The 13,231-nt window shown below is 37.6% G+C and overlaps 1 protein-coding gene across 1 annotated transcript in view; it reads left to right on the top strand.

Moving 5' to 3' along the window:
* ATP10B (ATPase phospholipid transporting 10B (putative)) overlaps positions 1-13,231 on the top strand; it is a 369,072-nt gene that overhangs the window by 122,568 nt on the left and 233,273 nt on the right. Inside the window, exons 5-6 of the mRNA XM_063447492.1 lie at positions 9,349-9,480; positions 10,867-10,997. Coding sequence (XP_063303562.1) covers positions 9,349-9,480; positions 10,867-10,997 — 263 coding nt within the window. The remainder of the gene's footprint in view (positions 1-9,348; positions 9,481-10,866; positions 10,998-13,231) is intronic.

Raw genomic sequence — 13,231 nt, 5'->3', positions numbered from 1 at the left:
GAGATGTTATATTGGTTTCACTGGTAAAAATAAATACTTGAAATGGGTATATATTTGTTTTTTGTTAAGTTGCCTAATAATTATGCACAGTAATAGTCACCTGCACACACAGATATCCCCCTAAAATAGCTATAACTAAAAACAAACTAAAAACTACTTACCAAAAATATTCAGCTTTGATATTAATGAGTTTTTTTGGGTTCATTGAGAACATGGTTGTTGTTCAATAATAAAATTAATCCTCAAAAATACAACTTGCCTAATAATTCTGCACTCCCTGTAGGTCTTCAAAGGATAATACACAATGAACCTTAAAAACAAAGCAACAGAGACAAAATATTAGTGTAATACAGTATAATTAAATGTGTAAGTGGTAGATAATCTTGTGTCACTTCCTCTCACAGTTCATAGAGCTAAATTAGAGCTCTGCTGTGTTGCTCATGGACGGAACAATCCCCGTCTAAGGATATATGTTGGTGTAGTTACCCCAGGTACTTCAAATAAGGTGCAGTATGCAGGACATATATGGAAGTAAAAAGAGGAAACTCCAATGGTGAAGTAAGTACAAATTTGAAGGTCAGATGGATAAGTAAAATATAGTACTAACATTCACCAGAGTATATAGTATAACCAAAGTACTAGAATAAACAGCGTTGGTGGTATAATCCCCACCTGAGGATGTGATGGTGCCAGGAAACAATCAATGAATAAATACAAGGTAAATAAAAGTGAAATATAAACTATTTATTTACCAAACAAAAAAAAACAATAAAAACAGTAATAAAATACTTTAACCCCTTAAGACCGCAGGACCATCTTATTTTGGTGGCTCTAAACGCTGCAGGACGGCATAGAACGTCCTGCGATCTTTTGTACTTATCCGGTCGCCGGCGATCCCATGCCGGCGATCGTGGTATGGGGGATTTACCTGGGAGCCCAGGGAGTCCCCCTCTGTCCTCTTCGGCCCCCCAGGGCCATGTGATCGCGAGGTCCTTGCGAGGACCACGCGATCACATGGACGGCATAGCCGTCCATAGCAATGCCAGCAGGGGGAGTGCCTGTAATGACAGGTACTCCCCCTGCTGCCTGAAAAAAAAATTAAACATGTTAAATAAGTGTAAAATTAAATAATATATACTTAGATCATATATATATTTATTATATATATGATCTAAGTATATATATACACATATACACATATACACATAAATATACATCCACTGTCTATGTGTATTTTAATTTTAATATATACATAATTATATATATATTAATATCAAAATACACGTACAATGATATTGATTAAATATATATATATAATTTTCATTATATATATATTTATATATAATAAAAAATAAATAAATATATAAATATGTTAAAAAATTTAATTAAAAAAATAATAAAACATAAATAGATAAAAAATATATAAACATGTGTCATTTCGTTCTAACTGTATTTTAAAATCGATATATATATTGATATCAAAATACATGTAGAACGAAATAATATATATATCTATATACATAACTATATATATATACCTATAAATAAATAAAAATAATAAAAAAATTATATATATATATATATATATATAAATATATATATATACACACACATATATATATATAATAATTCTACGTATATATTTATGTAATAATTTTACATAATTAGGTCATTTCATTAATTAAAATTTGCAGGACCTGCCTGACAACCCAGGCCGAAAGTTCAGGGAATTACATTTTCTAGCACTATATTTAACCCTGTAACTTTCCAAGACACCATAAAACCTGTACATGGGGGTACTGTTTTACTCGGAAGACTTCGCTGAACACAAATATTAGTGTTTCAAAACAGTAAAATATATTACAACGACGATATCGTCAGTGACAGTGACATTTTTTGCATTTTTCACACACAAATGGCACTTACACTGATGATATAATTGTTGTGATACGTTTTACTGTTTTGAAACACTAATATTTGTGTTCAGCGAAGTCTCCTGAGTATAACAGTACCCCTCATTTACAGGTTTTATGGTGTTTTCAAAAGTTACAGAGTCAAATATAAGGTTTGCGTTTCAGTTTTTTCACATTAAAATTCGCCAGGTTGCCTTTGAGACCATATGGTAGCCCAGGAATGAAAATTATCCCCATAATGGCATACCATTTGCAATAGTAGACAACCCAGGGTATTGCAAATAGGGTATGTTCAGTTTTTTTTAGTAGCCACTTAGTCACAAACACTGGCCAAAATTCGCTTTAAAATTAGTTTTTTGCATTTTCAAATATTAACACTAACTTTGGCCATATTTGACCCTGTAACTTCCCAAAACACCATAAAACCTGTACATAGGGGGTACTGTTTTACACGTGAGACATCGCTGAATACAAATATGTGTATTGTATTGCAGTAAAAGTAAACAGTATTTTGACATTCACAGTTAAAATGTCACGTAGAACTAAAACAATTTAAAAAATTCTTATTTTCTCCCATTTTTTAAATATTTTTTTCATATTAAATTATGTTCCATGCCTAAATATTTGATGTTAAACGAAAGCCCGGTTTCCCCTGAATAAAATGATATATAATAAGTGTGGGTGCATTTAATATGGAAGAGGTGAATTACGGTTGGACAGACATATAGCGCAAATGCCAGGTTTTGTTTACGTTTTTTTTGGATCACAACTTGTACATTTAGCTGCGGTCTTAAGGGGTTAAGGGGTCCCACTTATCACATTTTGCCTCTCCAAGGCTTACATAGGGTATCTATAATTGAAGATTGCTTCCTGGTGAAGATGATTTGTTAATTTGCTGTACCCATTCTGGAACACAGACGTCATACCGGAAGTGACACAGCGATTCACAGATATGGTAGTCTCCATTGACTAAGTGCGTGTCAGGCTGGAACACATACGTAACCAAAATGGTGCTATTGCGTTCCATTCTGTTTTGTTACAGTCCTTCCCACAACAGGGTTTATGGTTGTCACTGGGAAATTAGTTATAGAAGTCCCACTTCTTTTACAAATGTCTGTTTTGCTCCATTTGATTTCGGAGGGGCTGTGGAGTCACGGAGGAAGTGATGCGACACAGGAACTTTTGATCTCTTTCACATCAGTGTAGTTACTCAGCAGGCATGATGGAAAATGGTAAAAGTAGGGAAATACCTGGGATAAATACACCAACATATATCCTTAAACAGTGATTGTTTCATACATGCGCAACACAGCAGAGCTCTAAGCTAGCTACCACATTTAATTATACTGTATTGCACTATTATTTTGTCTCTGTTTCTTTGTTTTTGAGGTTCATTGTGTATTATCCTTTAAAGACCTATGTACGTATAATATTCTGTACATACACCTTGGGTGCAGTTTACGCTGTTTTCTTTTGTATTTTATTCACTTTCAAGGTCTGGGGATCTTGCTGCCTGCTTTATATCTTTTCCTTACTTAAGGATTGCCAGACCCCTCCTCATTACGATTGTTGGTCTGGCGATTTGCATACCTGGACTTCCGGGTGCAGCAGATCGCCGTTTTGCTTACCTTTCCTCATGGATACCTTACCTGTTTTTAGAGTGTCTGCATGTTCGTGGTTCAAGTTTTTCAGCCGTCCACGGCCTCCGGGATACTTCTCCTCTCCTCCGGTCTCTACCGCTAACTGTTTTAAACCTGCAGTAACAGTAAGTTGGTTGACCTTTGCGACCCTGTCGTGGGCACACAGCGTCATCATGGTCCAACTCTATTCTCATACCTACCTCTATTTTGTATGCCGTTCATGTAGTCTTTTGTTAACTTTCATACGAACATACGGCTTGGTAGTTTGTTTAATTATTTTAATGCTTTGGCTTTGGTGAGTTTGCGCTCATCCATTCGCCATTTTCTTCGTATGCACGATCGTTACTTATGATTCGTACGACATGTCTTTTATAGTGTTCAGTCAAACATGGAGCGTTCGGTTGTTATGGGGCTCCTCTTTGGGGCTGTTCGCATAATTACAGCCGAATGCCCTATTATAGTAATAGGTATTCTCAGGGTCTATACGAATATTTGCATAATTGTATGTATATGCTTGATAGGCTGCTGACCTCTAGAGGCCATAGGGGAGAACTGCACGTTTAAAATTTCTGATCAAATACTTTTCTGTTTAAATTTAATTGAGTAGCGCATTGTTGCTAAATTTTGTTCTGCCTATTAGATATGCTGTAACAAGATATTTTATAGGTTGCTGGGCTTGAACCTTCCTTTTGGCTGTGCCTCTGAGGGTTTTTCAAGTTTTTAATAGGTTCTGGTTGCCTCAGTTTCAATTGTCCAACTTGCTTTAGGATCCTTTTTGATTTTTTCAATTAGTAGTTAGTTATGCTTTCTTGGAGGTTCTGATGTTGGTTGCATTATATATTACAGACTTAAGTCACTCTGCTATTTAACTTTCATCTCCTCTCTTTCGATTCCCATGATTTCACATCGGTTAGTGGTTTTTAGATTTGTCTTGGGATCCACGATCTGACCCTCACTGCCCAGATAACCTATTTTGTTTCTTTTTATGTTATTAGATACTAGGTCCTACTGGTTATACTACCACTTACACTTTGCTGGTTCATTTTAGGCCTAGTCTATTGGCTGGTAGGTATCCCATATTGTTTTGGTTTTTCTGCTATTTAACAATCACGATCTGGGTACTACAACATTGCTATTACACTCATAAGTATTGCTTGGGTTCCAACTACTCTGTCCTATTCTTTTTTATTTTTTTTTTTTTATTTTTTTTTCATTCTTTATTTATTACAAGGTTAAACACCAAAGTCAACAGAAACAGTAGCATATACAAAACCAATTTGAACACATTCAGGCACCAACACATAAAGGAAGCTCGTACAAGTGTACATCCAAAAAACGTTCGTTATCTTCGGAAATGACGAGTGCATATCGACCATGAAGGTCCGTATAAATTTATGGTGGTCCACCTAATTTAAAGATATATGTAAAACAAAGAAACATGACTGGCTGTATCACATGAATCGTTCTGATAGGAAGAATAAATTCACGGCTTCAGATAACTCATGCACTACTTGTTGATATCACCCATCTCCAGCACTGAGAACGAGTTCGCCTACATAGATGCTTTATCGAACCTAAGATAATCTCTAGGCATTCGTAACTCCCTGCAATCAGGGCTAAGATGGCACTGACAGACTAGAGATGAAGGAAAATCCAGTCAGATTTAAAAGAGAAAAATAGTAAGAGAAAGTATAAGTGAGAGAGGAAAGTAAAAATAGGAAAAGACCGTAAGGATTGGTCTAGAAGGGGGGGGGGGAGAGGAGGGACGGGAACTTAAAGGGAATGTCACATAGATCCTCCCACACATATGATAATCAGCGTACGTGGTCAAATTGTTGTATAGTAGTTAACGGCAATGAGAGATATGGCACCTATGGGGCCGGTTGCGCACTGCCAACCTCCCAGCGGGATCCTCAAAGTCCCACTAAAGGAGACGAGATGGAGTGAATTAGCAGGTAACAAAAAAATTACCATAGAGACAGGGGTATGGGGCAATGAGCCCATCCCCCCCATCTCCTAATCGCCCACTCCACTGTCTATCCATGGTGCCCAGATCTTATCAAACTTCGCAATTGTGCCTCTGACCTTCACTGTCAATTTATCCATAAGAAATGAATCTTTAATCTTTTGCATCACAACCGTCATTGGGGGAGGTACACTCCGCAGCTAGGGCTCTCCTAGCTGCCAAATTTACCTTATGTATCAACTTCTGTTCTGCTCTGGACAAGTCCTCCAGAGATCTCGCCAGAAGGAACACCCATGCGTCCAGCTTGACCTCTCTATTAAAGATATCCTTCAGTAACTCTGCCACCTGCTTCCAGAATTTCTGAGCCTCCGGACAGTCCCACCACATGTGTAAATAGGTTCCCTTGTAGCCACAACCTCTCCAGCACAAATCCGTAGACATTTTGTGCATTCTACAAAGTTTCACCGGGGTGGTATACCACCTGAACATGGTCTTATAAGCTTGTTCCTGCATGGAGACACATATAGACGAAGTAGCCGCGGCCTCCCAAATCTCCTGCCAATCCACCTCCTCAAGTTCCTCACCAAGATCAGCTTCCCATTGGGATGTGTAAGTGAGTTCCCCCCATTCTAACGTGGAACTACTTAAGTGCGAATACATAGCGGTAATGAGACCTTTTGGGAAATGCTCTTTAAGGCACATGTTTTCGAAAAAAGTAGGTGGTGTCAACGCGCTAATTTTAACCGCCGGTGTCTGGGCATAATCCCTAAGTTGAAGGTACCGAAATAAATCAGAAGGGCGTAGAGTAGCCCTGGTTTTCAATTCCTCAAACTGAAGAAGCGAGCCTCCTTCGTATAGATGGTATAAACGTTGGACACCTGTGCTTTCTATGCCTTTAAAATCTCTAGCATCCAATCCTGGGCTAAAGGCAGTGTTTCTCAGGTATGGAGCTAACGGGGATAATTGCAGGGATAACCCATATTTAATTGATGTGGCATCCCAAATTTTCAAAGAGTTCGCTATTGCTGGGCAGTTGATGTGTGTTGACAGTCTATTGGCCTTAGGGATCCACATGAAGAACTAGGGGATGTCAGGCCCCATGAGAGAGGACTCTAAATCTACCCACCTCCTCTCTTCCGGAGTAGAGTGCCATAACGCTATTTGCGTTAGCTAGGCCGCTAAATAATAAAAATAAAGATTTGGCAAACCTAAACTACCTCTCGATTTTGCTCTGTATAAAATGTTTCGTGAAACTCTGTTTCTTGTTCTGCCAAATAAATTTTCCCATAGCCTGCTGGAGTGTGCCCAGATCAGACTTTGTCAGCCTATTTAAAAACCCAGATTTTTGTTTGACTTTCAGGTTGTAAATAAATATTCAATAAAAACCATTGTAGCACTCACTTCTTTTTGCCACCTTAAAAATAAAATTCTTACAACACCATCAAATTATATCTGACAGGAATACAACACTTACACATTGGCCAAACAACCACAGTTTTTAAATCAAAAGCATACTAAAAGGCATTAAGAATTCAAACCCCACACCACCATCTTCTATACCACCTATTCCTAGTCAACTCTTCCAATCATTATCAGACCTCATAGATACAACCCCTTTCAAATCACACAGTAATCATGTCATTAAAGCCGCTATCTACTTAGCTTCCTATGGGTTCCTTAGAAATCCCAGATTGCTACATACTATCACTCAACCACACTAAAAGCACACCAAAAAAAATCAACTAGTAAAGATTCCCTATTACCCTACTGACAACAAATGGTGCCCGGTACAGGTATTAGATAAATTCCTAACCATTGTTCCTAGTTCCCCTTACCAACCTTTGTTTACCTTACATGGCAATGCTCTTACCACTAGTAAATTCATGCTCTATATTAGAGTATTACTGGCAAGGTTAGGCCTTAATCCATCCCACTACTCAGGACACTTCTTTGCATTGGAGAAGCCACCACTGCTTCCAGTAGGAACATACCGGTACATATTATCAAGACATTGGGACGGTGGAATGCATCAGCATATACCAGATACAATCCCCCAACCAATACAGGAAATACGCAAAGCTTTTGTAACATGAACATGTGATATGTGCTATATGTTTGTCAAATTGTAGGGTGAAATAATTCTTGTATGGTATACTCTTTTTGCCCTCTTTTATTACAGGCCTACCGCATCGTCAGTTTTGGCACACCACAACTGACTGTTCATATTTTCTATTTTGTTGTATGGTATAAGTTATTTAAGTCATTGTGTCATTGTGGCTTTTTTTTTGGGGGGGGGGGGGGGGGGGGGGGGGGGGGGGGACCTCCCTCTAGCGCAAAAGGTAGATCTCCATCTATTGTACAACTCTCAGGATGCTATGCTAGTTGAGGATCTACCATTTGCTCATCCTTGCAGGGTTGGATTTGTGAGCAGTGTGTTAGAATTTAAGTGTGTTTTTGTATAGAGTATGTGTGTACTTGTAGGGGTGTATTTGTATGTACTTTTGCCATTGAGATGCAGTGGTGTACTTGTGCGTAGTGTTTGCGTTTGATTGCATGTCTTTGGATGTAGTGTTGGTTTTTAAATGTGAATGCACATTTGTGTGTATTATTAGTGTTTGAGTGAAAATGTGCGTTTGTATGTAATTTTGGAGTTTCAATGAAAGAGTGTGTTTGATTGCAGGGATGTGAATAATATGAATAATACCTGCGGTCCTGCACCAAGGAGCAGCAATCCTAAGCCGCCATATGATGGTATCTTGCTCTCCTCCTCTGCCTCCACGCGGCACCTCCTATTTAAGCTGTCCAGTTCTCACTTCCTCCCAGCTTGCCGATTCTACATGGGCTCTGTTCAGCGATACCCATCGGGTAGCCCAAAATGCATGGGCCACCAGATGGGCCTCCAGTGCATGCAGGCCCCCAGGCCACCTATCTCCTCTGAACCCATCTCTCCTCTGCATCCATTAAAACCCCCTCTACCCACTACAGCCTTTATCCCACTATACTCACTACAGCCCCTATCCTTTCTCTGCATTCACTGCAGCAGCAATACCACCTGCACATACTATAGTCCCTATTTCCTCCTTCACCCACTACAGTCTCTATTGTCCCACCACATCCACTACAGTCCCTATACCCACCCTGCACCACTAACACACTTCAACCCACCAAAGCCCGTATTACCCCCTACTCTTACTACATTGGGAAATAGAGGCTGCACCCACTACAGCCCATTCTACCCACTGCAGCCTCTATTTCCCAATGAATCCACTGCAGCCTCTAACACTCCCCTGCACAATCTACACCCCTGACCCGCCCCTGCACCTACTATAACCACTATAGGGCCAGGAATATGTCCTTATACAAAGTATGTATACAGTCTCATTCCAACAACACTAAGTGAACTGCTTTTAATTGACAACCAGACTGCAGAAAAACAGGTAGTGATATCCTTACTATATGGCTCCCTGGATGTCATCTATCATCAATGCAGTTTGTTTTGCTGTTCAGATCATTCAGTGGCTGAGCTATTTGCAAACTTTTGATAACCAAGTCTTATTCTCTAGTGATTGAGTGTGACTAAAGACACAGGCGTACGTGCAGCATTCTGCAAAAATGTATTTTAAGCAAAAACTATAAATATTTTAGCATGCAAAAAATACATATTAATGAGGCCAAAACTTATCAAATACTTTAAATTAGTATTTGTGCCCAGGAAGTACATTTAAGTATAACATGGAATTGCATGTAGTTTCAGAATAGTGGTGCAAAATGTATACATTTTCAAATGTTTTGAAATCCATGCTCTCTTGTGTTTTTTTTCTTGCGCAAGGTCACGAGACGAAAGCAATGTTAAACAACAGTGGTCCTCGTTATAAACGGAGCAAACTTGAAAGGCGGATGAACATCAACGTTTTCTTTTGCGTTGGGATCCTTTTCATCATGTGTCTCATTGGAGCTTTAGGTTATTATTTATATTTTAGAACTGTTCTTTATATGGCAATTTGATTTGTTTATATTTTAGATCTGGAAAAAAAGTGAATCCATGTAATTTTAATTTCCAGAATGTAATTTTCTGCATATTTATATAGAAACATTGCAAGCCTTGGAGCCTTGGATTTTCCTGGGCACCATGATTAGTTGCAAGCTAAGCAAATTACAATGTTTTGGAAGCTCTTCAAGCTATCAGCTATTCATTTTGGGTTATTAGGGTTCATAAATATTGAGATTTGGCAAAAGAGTTCAGAATTAGAATAGTTTTTAGGACCACCTGGCCTCTTCTAAAGGGATACTATAGGCACCAAGACAACTTCAGTATAATGAAGCACTTTTGTTGTATAGATCATGCCCATTCAGTCTCACTGCAATTCTCTGCCATTTAAATCACATTGTTAGTGAAGCTCACACCTCTCTGCACGTCAGCCTTTCTAAACACTTCTTATTGAGAGAGATCTAATGTTTAAACTTCCTGTACTGCACGGTCTATTTGATTTAGAATTTATCACCTGCTCGGTGAATAGCCATCAATATCCAGCAGGAGCCTCATGTGTGTTATCAAAGCTCAATTTACAGAGGAGGAGTTAAAACCTTTAAAGTAAGGTAACATCTGATTGAAAATTTAACCATTTTTATATTTGCCTTGACACCATCACACATGTAAATGTAATTTGTTAGGTCTTCCCTGGTTAATGAAAAGGTCTGGGAACCTCGCACTTTAAACAAAAAATAATAATAAAGTGAGTGATATAAGGTTTCTCTTTTGTTATATGTTTTGGTTACCTGGACCACAAGGGTGGAGGGTAATTTATAAAAGTTACCATTTATTTTGAAACCTGAAATTTGTAAGATTCCCCCCCAAAAAGAGGACACATTATTTACACATAAACCATGTCAGCAAGCTGAAGTGCTTTAGGAGTCTAGGGTGTCATAGGCTTGTGGCAATTAATACTCAAGTCTTTTTGTGATTATTTTTGAGGTTTGCATAGCTTTAAAAATTTAATTACAAATGTAATCATGCCTTATTTAAGTAAAGTTTCCTACTAATCGATACTTAACAAACACGTTCCATTACTACAGTCCATAAACTTGGAGGCTCACGAACAGTGCTTCGGCAATGTGTCACATTATGCATATTATGCATGGTTTAAGAAACATAAAATTTCATATTTTAGCAACCAACTAAAAATTTTAAACACAGGAAAGTGAATACAAAAATAAGGTGCATAGGGAGCATTGGATAAAATAAAATAAAACAATGTAGTATAACAAACAAGAATATATCATTGTCATGTTAAATAATGTATTATCATTGCAACGTATTATACTTTTCATTGATTTCACTTTTTTGTAGGTTATGGTATCTGGTCATCGAAGTTTGTGTTGAACCATCCTCTATTTGAAGTCCCAGAAAAAGATGGAACTTACATTTCTCCTGCTCTTGGTGGCTTTTATATGTTTTTAACAATGATCATTCTGCTGCAGGTAAATAGATTCTATGAAGCTCTAATTTTATTTTTTTACCGTAGTTTTGCGTCATCTATGATGAAAAACATTTCTGAAATGGAGTAGGATATGTCCTGTTTCAATTGATAACAAATGGTAAATTTGAAGAGTTATATTTATCGAGACAGATTTTATTTGGTATTTTAAACTCAGTTTTTCAAATCTTTCGCACTAGACTAGTTGTCCCTACCTGTGTATTAGTTATTTTATTTTTTTTGTCAATCTTTGTTTTATTGAGATATAAGCATGAAACATTCAATGAGTAGCAAAATACCAGAAGGTAGTAGCCAGGTACACTAGTGAGATATACAATTAGTCCTCAGTAAGGTTGAGGACCCTGCGACGGAAGATTGGCCATTTCTCCCAGCCATCGGGCCTCCAGTCGCGTTAGGCCTCAGGACTAATCGAATCATGTGCATCGGAGCGGTGTGATCCTCACATGAAAGGTTGCAGGCTAAGTTTTTGGTCAGTTTGCTGCCGTTTTCAAGGATTTGTCAGGGTATTTAATGCCAAATTAGCTCCGTAAGTCAGGCACAATAGAGAAATGCATTCAACCATCTTAGGCCTCATGCCCCACTCCCATTAGTTCTTTTTAATCTACTTACAATTACACAAAATAATTTTTCCGTTAATGCCGTTGGGGCTTTCTATGCTGTCCCCATTATAATGCGCTTTAAAGCCATTACCGCAGCATAGAATGCCCTAACGGCTTTGAGCCCCAGCGCCCAAGGTGTATTCACCTCCACCGCGATCCGCCTCCCAGTCAGCCCCCCCTCAGCAATTTTAGGCCTCCGGCGGCCTGCAGGGGGACTGCTTAAACTGACAGGCAGTCACCCTACAGGTCAAATAAGATTAAAAAAAAATAATAAAGCAATCAGGGTAAAAAATATATATATATATATAATACATATATACATAGTAATTAATATATATATATATATATATATATATATATATATATAATTCACGCTGGGTCCCACACTCCTGCTACCAGTCTTGTTTATTGCCTAGGTGCCACTCCGACCTCAAAATATAAAATACCTTGTTGGAAGTGCACTCACAAGACTCGATACTGTTGCCAAAAATTTGCCATTTATTCAAGCTTCAAAAGTTGATTACATACTGTCGGCATTTCAGTCCACTAGGGACTTTTTTCTTTTAATCTGTGTTTGCTGAATACAACAGCTTGAAACACAATATAGGAAAAGATGCAAATACAGTGAACCACTCATGGACAGCTGTTTTGTTGTTAATGCAACTCATCAGCATGAGGTTGGTTACTGGTTTGCTTATTGAGGCTTGGTAGTGCCTGGGAAGCAAAATCCAAATAGGTTATGGTGGGGAAAAATTGTGATTGAAAATAATTATATATATATATATATATATATATATATATATATGTGTGTGTATATGTATATATGTATATATGTATATGTATTATATATATATATATATATATATATATATAAAATCAAAATACTTTATTGCATATACGGTATATAAATATATATATTATTGTTTAAAACATTTTTATTATTTCATTTATTTATTTATTGAAATATATATATATATATATATATATATATATATAAATATATATATATATATATATATATATAAATATATATATATATATATATATATATTTATTTTTATATATATATATATATATATATATATATATATATTCCAAGTGATGGTCCGCACTCACAGTCTCCGTTTAAAATGTAACTTTTATTGTTCACATCAAAGATAAAAAAACAGATGCCATATGTAGTCAACGTTTCAGTCCCCGATCGTGACTTTCCTCAAGACAGCATAAAATCAAACTCAAAACACAGTGACCTAAATAAGGGGAATAAGTAGCATAACTTACCCCAGGTGTGGTGCCGGCCGCGTCCAACCGTGCACATTGCGCATGTGTACACCACCAATAATGACAGGTACAGTCAGTGATGCTCCGTGATCTATGTTACCACGGAGACGCTGGACGCCCCTTCCTGGTCGGCACTCACTGAACTGTGAGCACATCTCACTTCCGGGTATCCCGCGTCCCCGCGAATCCATGGCAACCCCAATGAATACACACGAGCAAGATACATCTTATGACAACAAGGAAATGTGCCATTATGCATAAACACCTAATCATAAACGATCATAGTGCAACTAAATATATAAGTAAAGTGCATGCAGTCCTGGAAACTTTAGAGTAT

This window comes from Pelobates fuscus, chromosome 3 (genome assembly GCF_036172605.1).
Source record: "Pelobates fuscus isolate aPelFus1 chromosome 3, aPelFus1.pri, whole genome shotgun sequence".
Lineage (NCBI taxonomy): Eukaryota > Metazoa > Chordata > Amphibia > Anura > Pelobatidae > Pelobates > Pelobates fuscus.
The sequence above is the reverse complement of the archived record's forward strand: the minus strand, read 5'-3'. Positions and strand labels throughout refer to the sequence as shown.